The 27768-nt window shown below is 38.6% G+C and overlaps 1 protein-coding gene and 1 long non-coding RNA gene across 2 annotated transcripts; both read right to left on the bottom strand.

Moving 5' to 3' along the window:
- Nucleotides 1-136: 136 nt before the first annotated feature.
- On the bottom strand, nucleotides 137-27310 carry ugt8 (UDP glycosyltransferase 8). Its single transcript, XM_044346928.1, has 6 exons — nucleotides 26493-27310; nucleotides 19707-20539; nucleotides 15542-15684; nucleotides 5868-5944; nucleotides 3795-4014; nucleotides 137-3550 (listed from the first exon to the last, which is right to left on the bottom strand). Exons 2-6 carry the CDS (start codon nucleotides 20535-20537, stop codon nucleotides 3169-3171), a joined length of 1653 nt encoding a protein of 550 aa, XP_044202863.1. The 5' UTR covers nucleotides 20538-20539; nucleotides 26493-27310; the 3' UTR covers nucleotides 137-3168.
- On the bottom strand, nucleotides 9765-15533 carry LOC122979456. The gene is made up of 4 exons (XR_006402858.1): nucleotides 12693-15533; nucleotides 11416-11505; nucleotides 10691-10788; nucleotides 9765-10591 (listed from the first exon to the last, which is right to left on the bottom strand). It is a non-coding gene; the product is annotated as an uncharacterized LOC122979456 (long non-coding RNA).
- Nucleotides 27311-27768: the final 458 nt, after the last annotated feature.

Raw genomic sequence — 27768 nt, 5'->3', positions numbered from 1 at the left:
AATATTTTAGATGACATATTTTAGTTATTACAGTACAACTTTTCTTCAACATTTCATCTGTCTTCTTCACATTTATATTTCAAGATAAACAATAATGATGTTTCCCATCACTGTTTTTGGAGAAATAAAATCATTCTGCAAACAAATATGTAATTTTTATTCAGCATTAGTACTTTGTTTACATTGTTCTATTTACAACATGGACACACATGACAGGAAAATTGAGGACTTTTAAAGTTTTAAAATCAAAGTAAAATTAACATTTTTAAAAAAGCAAGTAAATGGAGAGGTCTTATATTTTGGGGGCAAGGGGAGGAAGGAAGAGACAAGAAACAAAGAGACAAGAATACAAAGACTGCAGAATACACCACAAAGTTAAGAGTAAATCAGAAAGGTGGACAAATGGAACAGCAAATGCACAAAGTCTCCAAGCTGATGAAATACAAATGCCACAAGAACAGACTGCAGAGTAAGTACAGAAACAGAAGAGAGAATTAAAAAGGTGGGCATGGGTGGGCATTTTACTATATGGGCTGTAACAACATTAATACTGAAATAATAATAATAATAATTATAATAACAAAAAAAAAGATATCTTCACAAATAATTTTTCTTTCTCTCCAGACTCTGTTCATAGCTTATGCAGCACCTGCAGACAGTCCCACACACCCAACAGCTGAAGTTGTTATTGATGATGATGGTAAAGATGATGATTCAAGTATAATAGTCTGTGTTCAGCAGGGCTGGGCTGGGCTGTGCAAGTATAATTGTAGCTCACAGAGAACGGAAGATCATGAAGCTTTTCTCAGTTATCATACAGGATTTGTGAACTTATGCATGTTGGTTGGATGTTAAAGTCCTCTACAGTTTTGACTGGTTAAGTGATAGTATTTCTTCAGTTTCATTTAAATTTACATAGCTACATGAGTGAGGCTTTAGTAACTTGGTAAACAAACTCTTTGCTCGGATGCCAACATGCAGTTGCAATTTGCAACTTTAGAAAAGTAGATATCTGACTGTGCTGCTAGAACATTGGAGAAAAATACAGTACGTCTGGCCTGGTGTTTTGATACATCTTCCAACTGTTACTCTCATGAGATTTTCATGTCCCATGTTGATGAGCGCCTGCCCTTCTGAAATGTCCATTGGCAGGATACTGAATCCCCACAAACTCCAAAGATACTCCGCCAACTTGCCCTGGACTCTGATCTCCCTGACGGGGGTTCAAGGAAAGAGAATTTCGCTGCTGGGATCAGTGTTGTGTCGACACATTATTATTCACTGTAGAAGTAGTGGGATTCACCTTTGTTGTTGGAACTATGCCAGTCTTTCCCTCTTCTTACACCCTTCCTTCATCTTCATTTAGAATTAACAGACCTAACGGCTTAATGCTGGCCAAGTAACAAAAGTAAAATGACGTGGTGCGGATTGACACATAAGATGATGTAAAAGCTACTGACGGCAACTTCAGTCTTGAAAGAACAGATTCCTTTGCATAACTATGGGCATACACTCAGTATGATGACATGACTTCAGAAAACAGCAAAAAAAAAAAAAAGAGCCAACAGTTGTTTTAGCAATGGGCTAAAATATACCTCATCTGACTTGTTTCATCCATACACTCAGTCTAAAGCTGTACAGTAGTCTAAAACACACAAGCATTTAAACAACACCAAGCACACTTGCACATCGGTATTCAAACATTCTGCACACATGTTTGCATTATAAAAGGCCACATACAGTGTGGATCATTCACACTGTAGGTTGATATAATTTCATAAAGGTCTGCATAGTTTGTACATGAACCTCAAGAACTTAACTTAACAGACATTAACTTGCAGAAGAGAAGCATTGAATAGACTCCTATCTGAACAGTGTCATTTAAAACTAGCATTTGTAACATAAGTTAGAAAGTATCCAACAAATAAATCATAGAAGAATGATATACAATGTCAAGTGAAGCACTAAAAATGGCAATCAACTGTTGAATCCTTGCTAATTAATAGGCAGATGAGGGATGCAGAATCAAGATATGGGACTGACGAAGCAAGTAATCATAAATCAATGATGCTCTGACTCATCCCTGATCACCTGACTGGATGATGTTGAACACATTTCTGATCTGACACTGCCTCTCCACAGTATCCTTATCTTTTGATAATTACATAATCACCCTTTTCACACTGATAAGCCAAACACAGTTCAGTTGAGTTATTCTCTAGCAGGACAAACTGTCAGTCAAGAGACAATGGGAATGCTGCACAGAAAAGTGCGGTCACAGGTTGGCACTACCATGTGAAAAGGAGAAAAGTTGAAAAATATTTTCAACACACTGATTAGCTTGGAAAAAAAGGACCACCATGAATACTGTGGATAATGCAGGAAGCACAGACCTGTGCATTCTTACAATGACTGCTGCTGTCAGTTTTTGTTTTGTTTGCTTCATCAATGTGAAAGACACAATGTTGTGCGGATATTAGCTTAGAGGGAGTGTACATCCATCATCATGCTATCACACCACTAATACATGAAATAAATTAAAAATAAGATAAGTTAATAAGGTCCATCATTAAAATGTGTTTGTACAGTAATAAATAGATTTGTCCTCTTTTTAAAGTTTACTAGACACGTGTGAAGCAGAGTTTTGCAGTTAAAAACTTTAAATCCTAAATATTTCAAGAGTTATCCGTTTATTTTGTTTTGTTTTGTACCGAGGATAAGGGGTTGGCGTTCATGATTTCCCCTCTTCATCATCCCTCCACTGGCGGGAAGGCAGGAAGACTACAGAGAACACGCAGGAGAGAAGATGCACATGTTAAAGCAAATGTCCTCCAATGTGTCTTTCCTGTGTTTCTTCCTCAATGACTTTCCAATTTGGTGTTGTATTGCTGTAGCTGCTGTTGTTAGAGTCTTCGTTAAATTCGCCTCAGTGCACACATACACATACACCCACACACACACAGATTTTGAGCACCCAATTCCTTGTTCTGTCCCCACACGATGCATTGTGTATCCTCCTACAGCCTCTTGCTCGCTCTGAGTAGCAGTTGCCTCTTGACACAGACCTAAGAACAGCTTCCCCTCCAAGCTTTTATAAAACCACTAAACCAAACCTAGAGCTGAGTCCTTGAGGCAACTTCTTCCTCGTCCCTCTTGGCCATTCAAACATTAATTCATCTTCTTCTCGTTTTTCAAGGAGCCATTGCGTTTGTGTTTACCGTTGGACATGCTTTCACTATGGCAATGTCCATTGACCATGTTGCCATCATCCCTGGTGGCACCACTTCCTCTGTTCTGGTCCCCGAACTTTGCCCTCAGCAATCGTCCCAATCGGCGCAGGGCAAAGACGGTCATAGCCAAGACAGCCACTACGGTGAAAATCACATCCAGCAGGAAATACTGGTAAGGGGACACCTCGTATACGGCGGAGCGCAGGTGGTTGGCACCATTGTGACGGAGGAGGTAGCTGATCCAGTAGACGGCTCTGGTCACAGGGTGGCCTGGCTGGTCTTTGTGAATGGTGGAGAGAAGGCGTGCTTGCTGGCGGTACCTAAGTGGGGAGAGACAGAGGTTGGAAACAAAGGTATAAGGACACAAGAAGACTTTAGAAGACAACATTTGAGCATGCTAAAGGGCACAGACACATGAGACTACAACTGAGTATGGAATAGAGAGCTAGTGATTTTTGTATGTCAAAACTTAGTGCCATAACCCGTCACAAGATGACACTGATAAACGATAACACTAATATACAATTTGTGTGTGACTGTGAATACAAAATTTATAAATCTAACCTTGTGTCTGTAATGACGCTGGACAGGGCCGTGTAGAGGTCTTCCTCAGTCATGGTCTTCCAGTGTAGCATGACACCCATACCTTTGGCTGCCACACGAGTCATGGTGTCGTAGTGGTCTCCGAACAAGGGTACACCCACCACCGGCACCCCATGATACATGGCCTCATAGATGCTGTTCAGGCCACCGTGGCTCAGGAAAGCCCTTGTGTTGGCATGGCCTAGATGACAGGAGGCATGAGGGATGTGATGTTATTTTGTGTGTTAGGTGTTATGTTCATTAGTCATTTTTGACAGGGTGCTTACTTTGCTAGGTTAGGTCTTTCTAGATTATTTATAGTTTATACAGTAGATTCCACAAAGCTATGTAGTTATTTGGGGCGGGGGGGTATTTCTACAGTATAATTAACAAAATACCTCAGTCAGTGTCTCTTTGAAGGTAAATACTTCCTTTATACCCATTTTAACAGTTAAAAGGAAAGTCTGTCCAAACTTTTGACTGGTACTGTATACTGCCAATAAATCACTGTGGTGAGGTAAGGCCAAACAGAGTAAAGGCCAGTCCACATTTGGCTGTCTTTTTTAGCATTTCTCAGAAGCCTTTTTTTATGTCCATCACTAAGCCAACTCACTGAACAGAAACACTTTCATTTTATCAAATGTATCAATCAACACTAGACACCTCGACACCACTGGACCCTCGTATTTTTTTACACTCCGAGTCGTTCAGTGAAGCGTAATCTCTCCAGACAGCTGTTTAAAATCCACACAATTCTCCTGCAGTTTATATGTTGTAAACTTAGGCTACTAATGGTATCTGTAATGACTGAATGATCAAAGCTCACAGTATGGCTATGAGCTTGACGGTTTCACTATAAGAAGATTCCCCCTGTCCACCAGATAAGAAAATCAATAAATCAATAAACAATGTTGGTTTATTCTTGCAAAGCTTACATGAAAACTATTTTTGATCAGTAAATGCCTTCTGTCAGTCAGCCTAGTGAAGACTCTAAGTCTGTGTGGATAGAACAGACAGAACTCATGTCTCACTTAGATTCCCAGTAAAATGCAAGCTTTATTGTTTTTCAGTGAACCATCGCTTTAGATACTCATATTAACCAACCATAAAGCCAGAAAGACAAAACATTTCAGTACTTTCATTTTCTACTAACCGAGGTGACCTTACAGCACTGCAGAATACAATGTTAAGTGTCGACATCTGAAGGTTGTACATTCCTCATTACTAACAGGCATAAAGTGGCTTACACATTCACATTCTACTCATTATAGTGGTTAATAAGTAGGTATGAAAGGAACCCATCCACACAAAACCTTGTTCTCTACACCCACTATAGGAACATCTTGTATAAAAACACCAAGGAATCAAAACATGCCTTTAGCCACTGGTATAAAGAAATAAGACTTGGGAGAAGTTGTTTTCAAGCACAGCATCTAGGTTCATTGCAAGGCTTTTGCAAATGCTATAAAATTCATTTCAGGTCAGTCATACGGTGCATTACAATATACCCACACAATCAGAAAGACAATTTGACTGGAAGGTGAAGTAGGCCTGCACATTATGTGGTGTGCTCTGATGAAGAATACATATTTAACCAATGCAGACTTAACAAAAGGCATTCCGTTTTGTGTTCTATTCTGCTGCTTTGATCGCAACTTTTGAATCCACATGTGACGTCAAGTAACGTCTGGGAACAGCCTCCTACCCTCTCCTGTTTTAACCACATGATTTCATCATTGTCAGCTGTATGCCACATACTAATGTCTCAATGAAATACCCCACTTATCTTTTCATCACCCTGTATTTGCATTCTGCTTTGCAATGCCCCCCCCACCCCCCCATTATCCACTGATCACAACTGGATTTGCATACTGTCTAATCACTGCCTTTTGGCCCACTGTATCAATGTGCTTTCCTCAGTCAGCTTACTGCCTCAGACCCCCTCTGTCTCTGTAAAGCTCACTGTATACCGGTATACTCAATAAACCACCCCAATACAGCAAACTTTTGATCAGGACTTTGGAGGATTTCTTTAACAGCTCTCAATGTACTCACCTAATAAGTCATTCTGAGGCATCCAATCAACAAGCTTGGTGTTGTTGCCAAGGTTACTGGGTGGGACTCCTGAGAATCTAAAGGAAGGAAGGAAGAAGACAAAAAGCAAGGAAACACAATGTTGAGACATTTAACTCTCTTTTGACTTGAAATGCAATCATCACTGTGGGACCATCATGAAATTCCCTGATGTTTAACTTTGTGAAGGAAATATTTCACATTGCTTTACTATTGTCACACAGTATTGTCATTACCACTGATTATGGGAAAAAGTGCATACACTTGAAGTTGTTTTTCAAGCCTAACTACAATGAGATTTATTGAATGAACCCTTTTTAACCCTTTTTAAATGGTGCCTTGGGCAGTTGGTTTCAGTTCGACATTGTGTTGCTAGTAGCAACCACTACTGTCACAGCTCTAGGCAGTTTAACTGACATTGTTACAGATCTGTAACCAAGAACACTGACATCAAGCATTACTCCTCAAAATACCCTTGAGTGTTACCCATAGACTGTATAAAAATACCTACCCTGTTTGTGATTTATTAATTTAGTTCTTCAGTGATTCATTTAGTGCTAACCAAGCTAGCCATTATACAAGCTAGCTGTCTAGGGCTAATGTGCTGCTAATACAACATTCTAACTGCTAATACTAGTTACTGTTATACTAGCTAACTTTTTATTTTTATTTTACTCTTTTTACTTTTACTCTTGTGGACTCAATTTGTATGGTTATAAAATACCTAAACACAGTATTGTACCTTCCTATGGGGACTTGACTTATACTTTGTTTCTTCCTCGCATGAGGGACAACTTGGCAGCTAGCCTATACTTTTATGAATCCAGTAACTGCACCAATTCATTTTTACAACACTGTGTCAAAGTATTGTTTATGGTATCTACTGTAATATTTTTCTGATTTGTAATCACTGTTTACACAGTCTAACAATTGCTTCCATTAAAAACTACAAATGCCAACTCTTGTGTTGAACCTTTATTGGAATTGTGTTTAACTGAATATGTGGAGGTGTGTTTAGCTGTATGAATAATGTTTACGAGAGATAACCTATAATATACTGAGTTGAACATTTACATGGTGTTGAAATTGAACAAAGAGGACTTCAATGTAAATCTAATTTTCCCAAAACAAAAAGCAAAAAGTAGAAGGGGCTTGGTTGTTCACTCACAGACATTTAGGATTTCACCATTTGTTTTCTACTGGTGAGTGATGGATGTGAACAGTATTTTGTGTATGTTTGCTGGTGTCTGTGGCTGAAGCATTTTCCAATAAATACCGCACACAATACATACAATACAGGCATGCTACATTACAACCTCTATCCATCCATCTCTGTCTCCCTTCCCTCCCTAACCCAAACTCTTTCATCTCTCTTTCTCTCTTCAACAAAGCACCGATTCACTGTCCTGCCAATCAAAGCCTACATTCATGCAGCCAATTATCAATGACACGATTCATTTGGCTTGGTCCCTCTTCATCTCATCAGCCCTCTTCCATGTCCATCTTCTCAGTTTGGAGGCGAGATTACCATTTATTGTTACATGAAATGATTGGGACTTACGAGAGAAAGAATTGCCTAGAGCTACAAGTTTCAGATCACTGTCTCACGTCACTCTAATATGGGATCTCTGGACCTGATCTGATCCATGTGGACCATTGTCTGATACATAACCATACAACGTCACAGTTTGAGAACAGAGGAGTGTTAAATTTGCTTTGTCATTATACAGTTATTCCATTTTACAGCATTTCTCTACAAAACTTCTGTTTTGTACTTCTGTCATGGTGAACCTCATACCTCCCAACACAACATACAGTACTTCCTGCCCAGTCATGAAAACCATGGCAAGATCTTTGACAACAGCCTAATTGCAGACACTGCAACCACAATCTTATCCTCAGGGACCCCACCCAGCTCCTCGGCTTGGCTTCTTGACTCCCAACCCCCCAAACAATCACTTATTTGGTGGTTGTTTTTGAACCATGCTCCTAGAATGCTAGACTTTTTCACCTGATCTATACACCATTGCATATTTCATATTCCCTTGACAGAGTGATAAACAAGCACTCACACACTTTCCACGCTGATGCAAGCAACTTTACCAAATACATGTAAAAACTGGGGAAATGTTTTAAGGGAAACTGCCGATTTTCAACCAGCATTATATCATTTCAGTTATGAGTAGTATATACAAATGAACAATGTTTAACTTCCTCCATGTTGCCTGCACCCAGAGCTCCCTGCTCATTTGTCCTCAAAACACATCATTCAGCAGACTTTGTAGATCTGCCTTAGACTACAAACTACGTTTCCTCATTTTCTGTAGTGGTGCCTTCAAGGACGGTCAAATGTGGGTCTCCCAAAACAGTCTGCCTACCATGTTACGCCAGCAATAGGGAAAAGCAGACATTAAAATATCACACTACTAAATACTTTAAATATCAGCATATTTGGAAGAAAAATAGTTTCATGATAGGAGGCCAAATATCACACTGTGGAATCAGGTAACAATGTGGAGCAGGAAGCGACCTCCACCAAAGCTATGTTAAAGATAGCCGAAAGACAGGTGCTGCAGCTGGGGTAGCTTTGTAGCATCAACCAATGACCGATGAGGATCATAAGAGAGAATGGAGACAGACTGAAAACTCCACGCCTCAACAAACTTTGTGGTGCTTTGGTAAACCTGACTTTGTTTTCTGACAGAATGTTATGTCAGACTTTGACTTTCAGCTTTCACTCTAAATACAGAACAACAAACAGCGACTGATTCTTCAAGATTATTTACAATGTTCTGGAAGACAGCTAAGGCTGGAAATATTTAACTTACTGTAAGTGAAATGTGGCAAAAGAGCCCAAATTCAGACTTGCTTAACCCAATCAGGGCGTCACAAGACCCATACATACTGTCAAGAGGATTACAGTATGTTCAAAGTAATGGAGCATGAGTAGCATTTTAGAAAACAAATCTCACAGACAGATCACACATTATTAAATGTATCATAAATCATACAGCAGGCCTCAAGTGTTGCAAACATCTCTCAATTTCTTATAAATTTTCTTAACCTTTCTCATCTCCCCTGACCTACAGAGGATCAGCAAGAAGGGGGTAAAGGTAAATCAACTGGCCTAATGTTTCCCACATTTATGTAAAACTTTAAACCATAGCATGTATAACATGTTGGATAGCATGTTGGATATTTGTGTCATTTTATATAGTGTGTATATCAGTATCATACATACAGTAAGTGATACTCTCATACAATTTGGATGTTATTTTTTCCTTACATTAAAACAAGGTTAAATGTCCCTGTCAGTCCTAACCTCACTGACCTGCACCGAGACACTCAGCATGTCTGCAGTGAAATGGGATCAGATTAACTGCCTCTCTCCTTACTGAACGCACCAGACTCTTCAGGTCACACCAGACAGACTGTGTAAGTTAACTCATTGTTCAAATTCACATTTCTTAGCATCTTATCACTTATTGTAATACATTTAAAATACTTTAAATCTTACTTTGTATTTATATACAACACATGCCTGATGACACCTAAACAACGCAATGACATTATGTGATACAAAGAATCCTTAAACAGGCCAACAACCTCACTATGACTGTACTGAAAATTGAAAACTCTAATGTTGTTTTCATATTGTGAGTGTAACTATATTTTATGTGCTTCAGAGGACTTACACGAAACTGAAACATTAGAATGTAAATTGATGATCCACAGTTACTTTAGTTTCAAAATGCCTTAATGTGTTACTGAGCTAATTCAGTGAAAATTCACTACATTACACTAAATTATTAGTGTACTTACTATAAATGTATTGTATTTAATTACCACCCATGATTCATAACAATCTATACACATCCTTTATTTGATTTTAAGGGGGAAAAAACATCATTAAAGACATAATTTCTTTAAGTTACCAGGTATTTATAACCCCTTCCACTTATTTAAGAGATTTAGCCTTTAATAGGCTGATGTTTTTATCTCCAACAATGGCAGGAGGGGCATAATACACAAGTAAAATTAACTTTATGTCATAAATTGTTGCACTTTTTACTGACAATTAGACCATGTTGTGTACTGATGAATACAAATCTAACAAAAACATTACTACAATGATTAACGATGAAGAATTAATTTTATGGGACTAGTATGAGCCACTGTACATGTTTCATGTGTGCACTGTACAAAGATTAACCATCTCTTCTAATCATCTAGTAAATTAAAAGACAGTGCTTAAATCCAAAACTTAATCCATGTATTCTTACAATTTCTTCATGTATAGATACTGTAATGTGTATTTAGTAAACTCAGGACTCAAAGTGCCCTGGATTTTTTTTTACTTCTTGTTCACAATTGTTTGTACTGATATCACATAACTTTGATAAGATGTCTGGCATTAAACTGTGTGGTTCCTCTCTGGATCACTTTCTTACAGAAGAATTAGGACAGACTGTGTATGTCATCACTGATTAATATTAATTCTACACTAATTTATTATTGTTTTTTTCAATAACTGTAAAGACCCAGCACCATGTGTGTCTTAGTCCTTTGCACTGAAAAGCAAACTTTGTTTTGCAGTGAAAGCAGACATGTGAAACCCCAGCAAAGGCATCCGAGATGAGCGACATGCCATCCACAGTTGTCTTCCCCTTGTGTCTCATAAGCTCTCTACTTTGGTCCTCTGGAAACTGTAATAAAAGAAAATGTTCACTTAAGTTTAAAACAAATGTCTTAGTGAGATGGTAAATTCAGAGTGAATCTGTTTACTTAATTTTTATTACACATACTTCCATGCCCCTTAAAGCCCGAGTGCTGTTATGTCTTGCCAGCCAGCAACAGGTGAACAAAGTGAAGGGAGGCTGTGTGGTGGGGAAAGCAAGCAAACCTGGAAAACATTAAGGCAAAATTCCCTGAAAAAACTCGCAACATATTGTCTACCCAGTAGAGCCACATATGTAACGCTAAATTGTGCACCAGCAAGGGTTTAATAAAGGAACTGTAATAGGACCTAAAACTGTTCAAGAAAGACTCATTTGACACGGACACATATTTATTGGTTCTGTTGTGATTTCTCTGTACTTCAGCACATTGGTTTTGAAATGAAACCATGACTATGAGATTAATCTTTCCTCTTGACTTTGATGGTGTTTATATCCGCAGATGAACAGTGTAGGAATTGTAGCTTTAGTTTTAACCTGAAGCTGAAATCCTCCAATTTTAGTGGACCAAAGATCATTTGACCAATTCAAACAAACTTAAGTCATGATATCTAATATAAGGTGTCAAATTATTTTCACTTATTGACTGTCTGAACCTGAATTGCACACTGGACGTTGGCCTTGGGTATGCCTATGAAGTGAAAATTTTAAAAAAAGGTGGATGTTAAGAGGCTACAAACAAGTCAGTGCTTTAATTTCAGTCATAGTTTAATTTCAAATCAAATGTGCTGGAGCCAAAACAACCTAAATGTGTCACTGTCCAAATGATGGACTTTACTAGACTCTCAACTTACCAGCTGCTAGTTGCACCCTGACTGTTTCCAGGTTATCCTGGTACAGTCGTAGTGAGTTTATACATCAGCCTACCCATGGAGGACCCACACCTGTCAAATAGGGACACATGACATTTATTATATAATTTAGACTATTTCTTTCTAATTCAAAACTACAGGTCAAAACACACTAATTCTTACATATATGACTGAAGAGGGTCCTGTTAACTAACTTCTACCATAAATGTAGACATTGCACACAGAGTTAGATGAGCAAATACCTAAATGAGGTTTAAAACAGCTGATAATTATAAACAAGTAACACTGGCATACAACAGCAGTTTGTTAGCTACAACTAGCTGCCTACAAACCAATAAGTGTAACTAGCGTTGGTTATCTTCCATAGCTAACAGTTAGCTACGCTGTTGGACAGGTAAACAACTTTAAGGTAGAGTCAGTGATTCTGGAGAAAGATTGTTAAATATTGCGCAGAAAAGAAAAATCCGATGTTCATACACAGCCCTGGCTCTGTAAATGGGAGACAAACAAAGTGGCTCGCCAATCAGCAGGGGGAAGTCATCAGAGCAGCTGTCTGTGTGAGGACATGACAGTGTCCCGTCTCCAGCAACCGTTGAACAGTGGGGGAGGGCTGGTGAACTGGAGAGAGAGAGGCCGTTGCCAATTCACATAGTGTCTTCTCACGGCACAGATACACTTCCATTTTCATATCAATGAATCAGTAAATACAAACACTGTTGATTTCTTCCCGTGGAGCTGACATGCAAACTATTTTGGTTCAGTAAATTTCTGCTGTCAGTCAGCCTGGTGAAGGCAGTTTGTCCAGCTGCTGTCCTCTCAGCTCCCCAGGAGCTGCAGCTGACAGATGGCTGCTTCTGTGGACAGAAATGCGGAACGCAGGTCGAGTGAGAATTGGGGAGGCCGCAAAGAGGTGCAGAGTGAGGATGGACTGTTGTGTTCACATGAGATGAAATTTTTATTCCACTCATGATAAAGTGTGAGAGGAACAGAAGTGACTCTACAGATGATACATCCCTCTGGATTCCACTATATTTCTCTTTTGGTCGTTGCCTTGGCGATGTGTGTCAAGGAATTTGGGGGCGGAGCTTCTGAAGGAGCACGAAAGGAGGAGTGTATTTGTTTGGGCGTTTAGTTCAAATATCAACAATCTCTCTCCAGAATCACTGATTCTACCTTTAAACTGAGTTTGGTTGGAGAGGTTAACTCAGAAAAGTCATGCACACAACAAGACCAAATACACACATAAAGGTTTGACTCACTTAAATGACTGCAGCATTGGTTCAGTGCGTCTCAGTAAAACACGATGCGTTTACCGTGAAAATTTCCAGGGCCGGTCTCGTCCTCTCTACTTCTTTTTACATAGTTTCATGTCCAAAGTGTGTAAAAGAAAAATGAGCAAAGCAACATCACACAAGTAGCAATGTACCACTTAGTAGAAAGCAACAAGGGCCGCAACAAAGCGCTTTTATGGTTTCTGCACAACTGACTATTGTGCAATGAACTTAGCAGTATCTTTATGCATTTACATTGTGTGAATGTATAAGTGGTTCATGGAAAAGCATCTAAAGAGTGCAAAAGACTTATTATCCAATATACATGATGAACTATTTCACATGAGTTATACTTTGTACATGGACCAATATTCCACCTGAACCAGTCTACCACTTTATTCTCCAATGGTAGACTGACACTCCAGTTACTTTATGTCAACAGAATCCCTCCCTATTTAGAAAAACCTGTATCACCTTTAAATTCACATCACATATCATACTCACATATTCTACTACTACTATTTTGGTACTTTTTTCTACAAGAAAAAGAACAAAAAATTCTCTCTCCTACCTTCTTATTTCTCTTATCTCATAACCTAACACTTCTCTAACTTACACAGTCACTTTAAAGGTATCTTTCAGAGGTAGAAAGAGTGATTTGTTCATTTATTGATAACTGAACTGTAGCCTTGCATTTCTTGTAGTTGGATATTTGTCATGTGTGGGGTCTAGAAAGGTTACTTAACTGCTGTACCCAGTAACAGTCACCCTAGAGAAAGGTTTAGCAAAAGTATTTATCAAATATCTGTAAATGCTTAAAAGACATGTTTAGGGCTACAACTAATGAGTATTTTCATTATTGATTAATCTGTTAAACATTTTCTCGATTAAGCCGTTGTTTGGTATATAAAATGTCAGAAAATGGTGAAAAATGTCAATCGCTATTTCCCAAAACCTAAAACCAATATATAAGCCAAGCCAAATATATTCAGTTTATTATCATAGAAGACTAAAGAAACCAGAAAATATTCACATTTAAGAAGCTGAAACCAAACAATTTTGGCATTTTTTCTTAAAAAAATTGAGTGAAATCGATCACCAAAATAGCAATCAATTTTTCTGTTGATCAACTACTTGATTAATTGACTAATCATTGCAGCTCTAGACATGTTTATATGTCTCTCAAAGTGCCAGATGAAATGCCATGCCACACAGTCTTATTATCATTAATAATAGTTTATCCTGACAAATGTATAACTGAAAAAAAAATTAAAATGAAGACCCCTTGCTAACAACTTTATAAGCTCAGGAATCTATCTCCATTTGGTTAATAAAAACACAAATTTTCAAGTTATAACTGTAATGCTTATGCTTAAAACTAAAACAGAAACAAAGTAAAGCAATACTTCAAGAGAAAAATCTAAAACTGAAACTGCACGCCACTTGAACACTAAAGCAGCATTTATGATCCAACACTAAATAAAAACAACACATTTTAAAACTGTAATTATTCTGCCACAGACACACCTAATGAAAGGTTTCCTTACCATTTTGTCATTTTTGACATCACTGTAAACTATGTAGTGTGTTTGTACTAGTACAGACCTTGTACACCAGCCACTGAATTCTGCATACAGGCACATGTTCAAACATTAGCCCAGTAACACCATATACCTACAGAAAAGTCAAGTTTGAGATCAATGTGAATATTTGTACCTTTATTCTAAGAGTTTCTATATTAGTAATGCACTATTGGGCATATCAGGATAGACTGACCTATATAAACAAGCTCTATTGTCTGGATTATGCAAACTCAAGCCAGTTTGGATGTCTAATTAACTACTACTTTGTGGGATAAAAATTACTCAAAAATAATATGTGTGGATGTGGTCGATGAATCGCAAACAAACATACTGAGACAAGGGTTAAGGATTAACAGGTTCATGGGTGGCAGTCTCTTTTTTTTCCAGTCCCATTTTCCCTCTCCTAATTTTCTTAGTTTTTCTTGCTCAGATCATAGTCAATGGATAACTGTTGTGGGACTCCGGGTAAATGATTACATCAGATTAGATTTCAATCACACCTTTCTCTGCTCACTGAGCAGACAAGTCTGTCAAGGATCTCCTGTCATTGATTCATTACCAAACACATAAACATCTGTATTCATACAACATGTGTGATAAATGCATGCATGCACAGATACTGCAACAGCTTAAGTATCCCCATCACAGACATCTTTTGCCTGTCTTATGGCTGCAGCAAACAACTCACAATGTCATGCTGTCAGATCTCTGTAGCTAACAGTAACACATGTTCATAAGTGAGTCACAGAAGGGATGGCAGTTTGTTTAACACTTATTTTCTGTGGCTTAACTGGATACATTTCATAAAATACAAAGATTTTTCTGTCCATTAAAATCTGAAGCCATAATCATTAGTTTTAGAGACTGCTAGTTTTCCGCAGAAGAGAAAGTCTCTTAAAGGTCAAGATTCTCGAGTCAATGCTGTTTGATCAACTGGATGACCTCAGATACCCTTATGTGAGGTGGGAATATAAACTTTGGCCTCAAGAGGAAGACTGCCACAGAGGAATAACATGTAGCCTTTATTTTGTGATGTGTCATTGAACAGAAATGGTACAGCTAATTATGAGAATCAATATAAAAATGAATGATAAAAATTTCTCTGATATATAGCGTACACACTATCCTCTGGCATCTAGAGGCCTTTCAGTGCTGAGTGGGGGAAGGTCACTACCTTGAATCTTCGCAGATTCTGCTCACATCTGTCAAAGTGACAGCTATGTATGAGTGAATGTGAGAGAACAGATACTTTACCTCCAGACGACACGCTGGGGCAGCCTGGCGAGGGCTCCTGCCAGTTTGTGAGCGATGTCATGGGAAAGGTACTTGACCCCAGCTCCGAATGACACAACAACAAAGCCATGCTCCGCTGTGTCATTCACCCATGTCTCAAAATCCTGTGCGATGTGAAAAAAAAGAGAGAGCTACATAAATACATTTTGTAGAGTTTGTATGCCTTTTAAATAAGATTTGTACTAGTATTATACAACAATACTCCATTAAGTGTTGTACTAGAGCTGTATTTTCAACATTTACATCACCAGTCACTCGTTTCATGGTAGATTTGTTCATGTGTATTGCAAGTATTCAAGTGACCCACATTAAAGATAATCTGATAATTGCAAGTAAACTGCTGAGCCTTATCTCAGATTATTTTTTAAGCATTAGAGATAAACAAACTGAACATGGTTTTTGATGTCTTTATGACTTCATGGTCACGGTCAACATGATTGAAGTTTATGGCAATGATTGCAGTGAGGTTTCTCACTCATTTAAGTCATTGAACTCACTAAACTTTGCCGAATAACTTAAAGCAATTTATCAATGAGCATACAAAACACTTAGTTTTAATAATGTTGTAATTTGAAAATTAATAGGTAGATAAATTGAGAGACTCCCGACTATAACCCCTTAACAAGTGTAGTCTCTAGTTATCATATTCCAGCTGGCACAGGTTATAAAATATATCTTGGTGCCTATTTAAATTCAGATATTAGAACATTTTCATGTAAAAAAATGCCCACAGGAGGAGTTTATCAAGAAAGACACATTATGTCTAATTCATGAAGCTGTTAAATGTATTCAACCTAATGCCTCAGAACTGCAAATAAGGATGTGCTAAGCTTGCATTCTGTAACTCGGTGCCCAGTTTTCCATTATACATTAACATTTTATATTATGACATAAATAAAAAGTGTTGATAGTTCACAAAGTCACTCATTTAAATGGACCAGTATAATTTTCCTGAACATTCTGTAACTAGATGACCTTATTTAACTGCACTGTGAGGCAATACGATCTCCTGTTTTTATAAAGTAAGTAATTTGTCCTTTCATAGACAGAAATACTGAGAACACTGAAATCTAATCTAAGTAATGGCCAAACTTTATTTATCAGTATGAAGCATGAATTTTTATCTTCTCTGAATTTCCTCTTATTGTAGTCTCTGCAAAGTACTGTTTTTTGTACAAAATGAAAACTGTGTATGCATCACCTACATAAAATAATATAGAATAGAAAAATGGAAAAAACAGACATGCTGTTCTGCTACGGGGATGACATTATGATATACTTTAATGTCCCTGTGGGGAAACTTGAAATCATAGCACTGCTGATTAATAATAATTTAGAAAACTCTATAAAACTGTGCAGAAGTCAATAACAAACATCCTACATGTTGGCAAAAAATAATCTCCAACACAAGCTAAAACATTCTCATCTAATCCATGCATCCACAACGCAACTGCATTCTTAAAAGGGTCAAACACAACGAACAATATTTCCTCTTGCACCCTTGGCGGATTCTGGCCATGCAGACAGTTTCGGTTTTATGTGCCAAGTTTTGAGATATCTGAGGTTTCTGCCACCGCCCCGATAAACAATAGAAGTCAAAAGACTTTCTTTTGAATGCTTAAATGAAACTCAAAAGTGTCCCATCTCTCTAGAGACAACGTCTCAGTTACTATGCGTAATTCACAGACTTCACTGACAAAAGTTTTCATTTGAACTATATTTTCTACTGAAAACAGTCCCTACAGCTGGCCATGTGGGAGTATGAAGTAACACCAAGTTAACATTAAATTAGTGTATAGTTACCTTGAATAATGGAATTGAGCTGAGGCATCCTTGTTTGCTTTTAGACACTATTGTTATCTATTATTTAGAGCAAAGTCAGATATATCAGAGCTCCTGTCGCAGTTACTACTTAGATGTTGACGTGAACAGTATTTGCAAGTCTGAAACTGGTGAGTACGGTAACATCCCTATGAGGTGATTGTAGATTATCTCATTATCTTGTATGACATCATTTCCTTAAGGAAGCTGAGTTACAGGGTTAAAGGGCTAAAGGAGAAAACTGAAATGATCTAATTGGGAAACAAAGACCCTACAAGCACTGCTCACGTGATGAACTTAAGGTCATATATAAAATTCAACACCTACCAACTATCCTAAGTGCTATCTACATTCATTGCTATACTGTAGCTTTGGTCTATGAATTAAAAGTTGCTGGAATATTTAAAATGTCAGCACTACAGGTAGAACAAAAGAAAAGAGAGGAGGCCTGTGGTATTCATCGGTTTCTGTCAACTGAGAGCTATACCGAGGCAGTGAAAACTAGACACATGACATGCCTTTAGAAAAATGATGACAATAGTATCCTCCTCCTCCTCCAGGGCCCTGTTCAGGAGCAGGAGACCTGTTCTGGGTTTTACTCAGAGGAGTTATCCACATCCACTAAACCTGCTTCTAGGAACAGGCTGCAGAATAGGGCATAGCCTGCCATCAGCTCATTACAAATGCTTTTCACTTGGCAGATTCTGGTGCGATTCCAGAAAATCAGAGAGCCTTTGAAGTTTAGAAAAGTATTTTTTGGTGTTTGTGTGTGTGTGTGTGTGTGTGTGTGTGTGTGTGTGTGTGTGTGTGTGTGTGTGTGTGAGCACGTGCGCAGATGCATTTGTGGAGCAGTGCATTGTATGGTAAAATACACATTTAAGAATGGTAAGTAAGTGACAGTGGGTGAGGAGGGATCTGGGAGCAGCCATGTTGAAGTGATAGAAGCAGAGGACAAGTAGAGGGAGGGAGGTGGTCCAGCTGCGGCAGCTAAGACCGGCCCTGGCACGGAGCAACCTAAGGGGCACACTGGGCTCTGTGTCCCAGCAGTGCAGCCCTACTGTCCCTACAACGCAGCCTCAGTGACCCCATAAAAGAGTCTCAGTGTCCCCAGAGCTCTGCACAGAACAATGGCCTTGTTCTCCTTCCACTTCCATTATAACTCCCTCCGCACAACACGACACAATGCGCCCTATTGGCTGTAGTGGCATTCCAAAACCCCCCGCAGTAGATACCGACGGCCCGCGCTCTCGTCGTTCGAACGCTGGACTAACCCCCCGTCACCATCCGCCTCTGCCCTCCATGACTCCCCTCCCTCTCTGCTCAAAATCTACCGTGTCCATTCAGCCCAAACCCATCCTCACCCCAGCATTGTCTATAAAAGCTCGCTTTGTAGCATGATGTGATAATAAGAGATACCAAGTGATAGCAGAGACAATGGGGACATGCAAGGGTGGATACAAAAAAATACAGAAACTAGAGAGTAAGGAGGAAATAATATGAGGACAAGACAAAGCTGGGGAACAGAGTGTCGATAAATTAATAGAGGTGTGTGTATTTACTCTTAAGTAAACTGACAATAAACTTCCTCAAACATGTTGAAGACATGGCTTTCTGGGTGAGACAAGTATGTGGCTTCATTCCATCCAACAACAGCTTCTCTTGAATGGATAAGAGCTACCACATCTTTTTGCCAAAAACAAATTCTTTCATGACAGCTTTTGAATAATTAACTGACCTTTGTCAATGAGAGACATCTGACTGAGGATACATACATTTGTGCAAAAGAATAAAACAAAAGGAAGGAACAGACTCTACAAATTGACTTTGTTAAATTTCTTGAGGTGCTTTTCTCAGAACACACACATGCTGAGAAAGGCTGAGCCCATAATGTCTATGTGTGTAAGCGGACTGTTCCTAAAGTGTAAGCGCTCCACCCATATTTACATATAATCCATCCTACACATAAAGCCAGACATTTGCATAAAATCATGCTCAAAGTATGTTGAAATGAGTTACCCACTGAAACGCAGTACTTCTGACACATTTTATATTCCAGTGCTCATATTGGCCCCAGTAGGCACAACACGTGTTTATGTTTGTGAAATCAAAATTTTTAAGTAGAGAATAAGAACATCTTTCCATACAGACCCAATACAATTAACCTTGTACGTACTTCAACCATAAAACAAAGATTCTCAGATATATAAGCTGTCTCGCACATAATACCACACAAACTCTTTTTGTCTCTCTTAGCCATCTCATCATGTGCCTGTCAGCTGGTCTGTGTGGCTCTCTCAGTACTGACCTGTGGCAGTGGGTTGGGAGGCTTGGTGAGGATGCCTCCTATGTACACCACATGCGGCAGGGTGGGCCTGGGGAACTCCAGAGCCATGTCAGTGCACAGCATCCACAGTCGGCTGCCCTGCACCAAGTCAGCCATGGCCACCTGAGGCTTCACTCCATGTTTCTTCATAATCCGGTCATACTTGGGTAATGCTATGTAACGGACTCCAAAGCGCTGGACCAGATAAACAGCTGTGTTGGTGATCCTCTGGACCAGAGACATGCGGTCCGTCAGCAAGGAGTTGAATTCAGGTACATATGAAAGCGGGGCTGGGGCACCCACTTCTGCAGGGTACCAAAGGCCTGTGCTGAACACTGCATATTTTACACCCAAGATATGAGCAATAACAAAACCGCACATCTCATTAGGGTCCACCAGCAGCAGGTCAAACTTGGCCTGCTTGAGGCGGGTCATGACCTCAGCACTGCCAACTACAGCATCGCAGTTCTGAGAGTAGTGGTCAAGAATGTCAAACAGTTCCAGAAATGTCAGGCGGCCTGAGAAGATGTTGCTGACTTTGGACTGGAGGAAATTGTCAGCTGTGCTGCTGTTAAAGATCCCTGGGTAACGCTGTAAGTGGTAGTGAGGCGAGGGGGGAACCTCACGACCCTCTGAAACTAGAAAATGGGTCTCATGGCCCTCCTGGTGCAAAGCCGTGGCCAATGTCTTGAAGATGTAGAGGTGTGATTCAAACATGATGGGCGGGACCACAATCACTTTAGCAGCCCATGATGCACTGGGACTCCAGGTGAGGAGGCCAAGGAGGAGGAGTATTGACGAGGGTAGGAGCATGGCTGAAATTATAAAGACATGAGCAATGTTAACGCTGTATGACACCAAATTAAAAGCAGAAGACAGTTACATCATACATACAGGTAGGGATGTCCCAATCTAGTTTTTTTGCCCCTTGTCCCAATCAGAGTCATTTAATATTGAGTATCTGCCAATACCGCGTCTCGATCCGCTTCTTGTATTTTCCTAGATAATACAGCTACAGAGTGCACACTTCAAAAACAAGTTATTAAAATCAATCCAATGTATATGCTTGGCAATTGAATAGCTCTGCAATGCATTAAGTAAAAAACTGCCTTCATCCTGTCTGAAATGTAGTGTCGAAAGGGTAGGGCATACCATGGCTCCAAAAGCTCCAGAGGACAGCGAAAACCTGCATTCTCTACCACAGCAATGGACTGGTCATCCAAAGCAATGAATTCAATTACCCTCTCTGTAATCTTTTTGGCCTTGTCACTGTCTTGAGGAAATTTCGCTCTCCTTTTAAAAGTATCCTCCAGTTTTTGTTGTTTCTGTGCAGCCATTGCCTGAGTTAACTGAGTGAACTCATTGTATTCCATTGAGTGTTTATTTTATTAGGTGCAATACCAAATTGGTAGTATTGGACACAACTCTGTTACTACCATCTCACGAAATGCTAGCATTGCAGACATTACAAGTGGATGTTGGACTGCTTTCATTTTCCAATTTAAAATATTTACAAACTGCAGATATGTTTAGCCACAGGTATGCCAGAATACGCTTCTACCTCCTACCACAAATTGTGCTCTCCGTTTACCACACCTATGACACCTGACATAAGATAAAGCTTTGGGCTTAGGTTTTTGCTCAATATAGCTGATACAGATCAGTTAAAAAATGCCTTGATCAGCCCCGATACTGATCTTTGAGATGGGATCGGGACATCCCTACATACAGGTACATTACACATTTGATACTGGGGCATATGAACCAACATATTTGGACTAATGGGTTTGCCCAAATACTGTATGACTTACATCTTCCAGGAAGAGCTGAACATAAAATCACAGTAAGAGGGTATCTAACCCCTCAAAAAAGGGAAGGAAGGACATTGGCCATTTCAAACTTTTATCTACTCTATGAACCTTAAACAGATTTTTCTCATGTTGTGCGCCAAACTTCAAGCCTGAATACTGAGCTGGTACTACGTCTGTGTGGTCTCATTTTTTCCCCGTAAAACTTTACCTTTCCTAATCAACCTTTGCCTTTCTTTCGATGTATTTCGATTCTACCCTTTCATCCCTCCTCATACTCTGCACAGCCATCACTGACATGGTGTGGGTAGCACCAACGTCATTCTAAACCTCCGGCCTCTCTATTCACAAACAGAAGCACAAAGAACCATTATCATGCCACCATGTCATAGGCCTGTGCCCTATATGCCTACACTCATTCTCCCTCTCACTTGGATTAATCATCTACAGTGGACACCTCTTTACGGAGAGACATCAATTAGCCAGGTTTTTCTAATCCACAATGACTAACCTGTGCTCTGCATCCACAGGGTGTCACATTTTAAGTAATGTGCTGACCTTTGGAGGAAAATGTATAAATGACACTCCATTGGTGTGATTGTGGCTTTGTAACCCAACATACAGAAGCTAAGTAAGCCATGCACACAACAAAGCCATGGGCGAAACAAGGAGTATTTGTTGGATTTAAAATAAGAGGTCCACATTTTTAACATCATGTTTAACAACATAATATAATTGCAGCAGATGATTACATTTTTAACCATTTTAGATAATATGCATAGCTTTTTGGAGCATTAGAGAAAGCATACATTCTTCTAGAACAGCTATTAACAGGTCCTAGGTTTAAACTTAAACTGGTCTGCTAATGTTTCCTGTGTGGAGTGTAAATGTTCAACAGTCCATTGAAGATTGGGGTAATGGGGTGTGTCGTTGTTTGAATATATATCAAATGGCATGACCTGTATTGTTTCTGCTGTCCATCTACTGATAGCATCTAAACAGGATCAGCCACCTGCATGTCCACAATATGGAGTTTCTCTCTGCGAACAGCTGGGGCCTGGTAGGAACTCAAGGACTCAAGGTGGCCACCATTTTGTTTAGCATTGTCCTGAGGATATCGTTACCAACACTTCTCAGCCCAGACTGTTGACGGTAACTATAGAAACCAGCCACTGTCTAGTGAGGACTGTGATGCGTCATGACTTAAGTTACTAACAATGGAGTCTGGTTACCCTGCGCACAGAGAGGGCTGAAGAAATTATCTGGATTAAGAGAATTAAAGAATAAGAAATGATGTACTGATCTGGGTGAAGACAAAGTGGAGATAGAAAAGAATAAGACACAAAAGTTGAAAAAAAGTAGAAAAAAATAATTAACATTTGTGAGGAGGGCTTTTTTATAAAGTATAACATCTTATGGTCAGCAAGTGAGAGCTGGGGTATATCAGCATAATATTTATATTGTGACATGAGATCACATTTTAACAGTTACATCACTATTAAGCGATCCATATAATTTGATTTATAGTTAAGTGTAATCTATAATGAATGCCTCAACCTGCATGTGCACCATATTTTATATTACTGGTGACTTTATTAACACAATAAGCAAAAAATGCTGCCACTGTTTCGTTTAGTCAGCATTGTCCAGTTCTATGATAAAACTGCAGTTTTACCTAATATACTGTACCCACTTTCTTTTCCTTAATTCACCTACAATTAATATATAAAGCATATAAAATCAGTAAGCAGAAATATATTTGAAATACTTCAATACTTTAACTTTGTCAAAATAATGATTACTATTAGCAAATTGTAATTAAACAAAAGCTAAATAAGTTGAAGTTTTGTTTTACATGTGTGAATTCTTTCTGATGTTATCACCTTAGAACGCAGGTCATTGCATTCAACATCCATTTGATTATTTTATATGATAATGCAAACATTTGCCATATTGTGATATAGATCATACCAGAAATATTTATATTGATAATATTACTTCATAAAGACATTTCAAGCTGCAACAACTACATCTAACCTTGTTGGTACCACATTTCAAAGTATGCTGTGCGCTAATGTGTCTTCTATTTAGATCAAGAGCAAACTAGCATGATAGAAACCGAATGACAATAACATAATTAGTTATTTTTGGGTAATAAACTACTACTTTGGCATCAACAAACAAAACACTATGAATAATTATAAACTCTGATCATATCTCTGTCATCATCTCAAATTAATTGGCCTGTATTTGAGCTTTACATTGTGTATTATAGAAAATCAAATTAATTATAGCTTCCCTAGAACAAATTAGCATCTATTCAGAGTATCATAAGATGGTAATTATACAGTGATAATCACTTTGTAATACTATAATCTAGACGAACATTTTCTTATTTAGCACAGCGGGAGGAGCAGCCTTGCTGCTGCCACAGCAGGGGTTCATTAACTCAATGCACCCTATTGAGAGGGGAGATGTGACTTCCAAGAACTGATATTAAGTCAAACACAAGTCAGTCCAAACTGTTTGTTTTGCCTCATATTTTTCAAATGGCACATGATGATCTTATCTAGAGTTTATCTGCTGCAAGATAATCCAACTGGGGCCTCTTGAAGGATGATTTTCAACATACCAAAAGCTGTTAAGTGTAATGGAATCATTATCTATAGCATGTCATTCTCATCATATCACAATTCAAACTTTGATGATAAAATCAAACATGCTGGCACATAGCTTGACCTGGTCTGCAACAAAAATCTTTGCGCATGTATGTGCAAACAGGCACGTCAACTCAAACTCTACTGAAGGTTAAGAATAATGACATGATATCTTATCCTCTTAAATTCAAAGTGGAACCTAGAGTGCTTCCCAGATAAGTTAAGTTAGGGTCAAGAGCCTTCAGATCTTGAATTTTGGTGAAAACAAAATGAAAGTGGAAAAAAAACTATTTGACTTTCACATGCCAAGGAAGGCATATGAGAAGCTGTTTATAATGGCAACATGGTCTCTTTGCATGCCCTTATCTCTTGAAGTTTCCTCAGCATTTGACACAGAGGGTATGTTTGATATAGGGTCTTCTCTATAACATGGTCAGTACACTATCCACACATTCCTTCACGTGTGTCATGTGTGTCAAATGTATAGAGTGATTACTTATCAAAGTGTTGCTCAATCCAGACAGCATGACCTCGAAGATTATATTATTTACTTTTGGATAACATACTATACATTGAGGCATTGGAACTGAAACATTGAAACATGGCATGGTAAAGTACTTCAACATGAGGAACTCACTCACCCACATTAACAGTCAATTGCTTTTTTTGATGCTAACTATACAGGGACACAGACATTCAGTATTCAATTCCATTCAGCTGTTTAAAACATTTTTAAAATTGCTTACTATGTACTGTTTCCTCTAACCTGCAGATTCTTGTAGTACCTCCACGACACCACAACCATCAACACACAAGAACAGGTAAGACAGGCTCTGTCATCCCAAGAGTTACTACCAAATAGAGTAGGGGACTGAGACAATGCAGCAAGGTTGCCAGTAACTAACCACAAAGGCTCATTAACATCATGCACTGAAAATAAAGAAGCACTGATGAATGCAAAGACTGGTTGGTAGGGGGGTATATGGTGGTAAATAAAAACAAAAAAAATGAATGTACACTTTAAAATATACTTATGCAATATACTCATTCTGTAGTAATAATTCCTGGGATGACATTTATCATTAAATTTGGATTGACAACCTTAATACTTGAGTACATGATTCCTCAAGTATGGCAGGCCGTCTCAGTCTAGGTGGTTTTATCCTTTTCATCCCTTTTAATGAGGTTAGCTTTGTGTAATGACACACTTCATGGCACACACAGAGAGTTTGACTTCAAGCAATACTGTACCACAAAGATTTCCTAGAGGATGAAATTAATCTCTCCAAATCAAAAGAATGTTGGCATGTTTGGCGGTGACTTGCGTATCTGAAAGCAGGACTTCCCTAGTCACCTCTAACCTTCAGACTCACAGTTACTGTTTTGTTTTATCAAACATCTGGTGATTGTTTTGCATTGGTGCGACAGGACTGGCGAGGCAGGTAACCTGATGTACTGTAGATCCATTCATTGAGGGGAAAAAAGAAAGAGAAATACTGCGTTCAGGCCAAATAAGCTTGGAAGAGTAGTTTCACCTTAGTTTTCAGGTCACATACTGGAGGATAGATAGCCCATTGTGAATATATGGTCGAGAATGACTCGTTACCTTCTGTCATGTAATCAGCTGTAATGAGATCATAAAGTGTTTTATAGACTATAATTTTAATATCACTGATACTCAAACTCTGAAACTGACTCAAAAGTGTCATGACCAGTATAGCTTGTTGTTTTAAAACAGTTTTTCTGGAACTTAATACAAAACTCACATATCTCAGTGTTATGAGAGTGTTACGACTGGCCAGAAGTATGTCTTAGAGCCTCTTAATCTAAAAAAAAAAAAAAAAAAACAAAATGTTACAGATGTAAGTCTCTTTTAGAATTATGATATAAAGACGCAATAAACTAGACTGTTTTAATATTGTAACAGACAATAGACAAATTAATATCAGGGCCAGTTTACGACTGAGTTCACATAGAAAAGTGATGAAGCAGCCTAAAGTAGAGGAATCGCCCAGGGTGACATTTATGTTTGTACTTATATTATAATTCGCAAAGGACCCTGAACGCCACACAGCAACCTGACTACAGCTGCGTCTCCGGAGATTTGGACTGTCGCACCTGATATTTCAGTAAAAACAGCCAAACTGCACGGACGAGTTCTCAGCTTTTCACTTCAAAAGTATCCGCTTTGCAACTCTACGCTCCAAACAATGAAGGCAAACAGGAGTTGTGTTGAGTAAAGCGAGCTGAGTTTACGATGCACCTGTGGAGATACGCACTTAGATTGTCTCTGTTGGCCTTACCTTGTGACTTGGATGTTGCACAGGACAGGTGAGGAGTAAAAATGCAGTAGTCCTAATTTTCTTGAAGAGAAATTTAAAGTGTCGGGGAGATGAGACACAAAAAAGGGCTTAGAAAAAAATGCCTGTGAAGTAAAGTGGATCCCCGGGTATCGAAGACGACCAGAGGGAACATTAAACTCCCACTCCCTCCTTTCCACAGGGGCGGTGAAAGGCGGGACTAGCGGTGTAGCACGATGAAAAGGGAGTGGCAGTGAGGAGAGGACAGCCGGAGTGGTTAAATCACAATAAGGGTGGGGGGTATCGGATCATACAGGTACTTTGCACTCAGTAACAACTGACTCCATCCATGTTGATACTGTCAACAGTTGGAATGAGTGTATGGGTCATTTGTTAGGACTGATAAATGATGCCACCTTTCCCCGCCTGACATCATATTTCTTTGATTACATTGTTGATCATATATTATAGGAGGATAGTGCCTCTGACTTAGAGGAAAATCATGAATGCTTATCTGAAAATAATGTTCAGATGGTCATTGGTTAGGCTAAATATTGATCCCATCTATTATCCCGTTCTAATGAGACATTATACACCGTTTTAAGTTCAAGGGCTCAAATTTATGATTGTTTGTTGATTACCAATTAACCTTTTGATCATTTGTGGGTAAAATTTGATTACCTCAATAGTAAAAATTGCCAAACACAACTTCCCAGAGGCCAAATTGGAGTTTTTAAATTCCATGTTTGTCTGACCACCCATCCAAAACTAAAAAATGTTTCAGTTTATAATGATATAAAAGAGAGAAAAGCCAAAATTTTGAAGTTTGAGGAGCTGGAACCAGAAAATGTTTGGTATTTTCGCATTAAATATGACAACAAACAATTTGTAATTATAAAAATTGTTGAAGATTAATTTTTCAATCAACCAATCAGTTTACTCTATTAATTTTTTCAGCTATAATGAGTTGTAACTAATCGTTTTATTAATGGTTACAAAACCACTATTTAATGCTTTATAGATCAGTTGTAAGCATTTAATAAGAACAATTCAGTTTGCTAAATTGTGAGTAATCCCTTGGCTGGTGTCTAACTTTTCTATTTGGTAATAATGTAGTTACTGCTACTAATACTTTCTGTAAATCTCATCAAAAGGTTATTAATAAAGGGTTTTTAATCCATCAAGTGCTGTTATTGATAATGTCAATAAACGTAGCTATATGTATTGGTCAAACGGTCCAACCACGCAAAGGGTTTTTTTTGGAACAACCCAAAAGTTA

This window comes from Thunnus albacares, chromosome 3 (genome assembly GCF_914725855.1).
Source record: "Thunnus albacares chromosome 3, fThuAlb1.1, whole genome shotgun sequence".
Classification (NCBI taxonomy): Eukaryota; Metazoa; Chordata; class Actinopteri; order Scombriformes; family Scombridae; genus Thunnus; species Thunnus albacares.
This window is presented reverse-complemented; position numbering and strand designations above follow the sequence as displayed.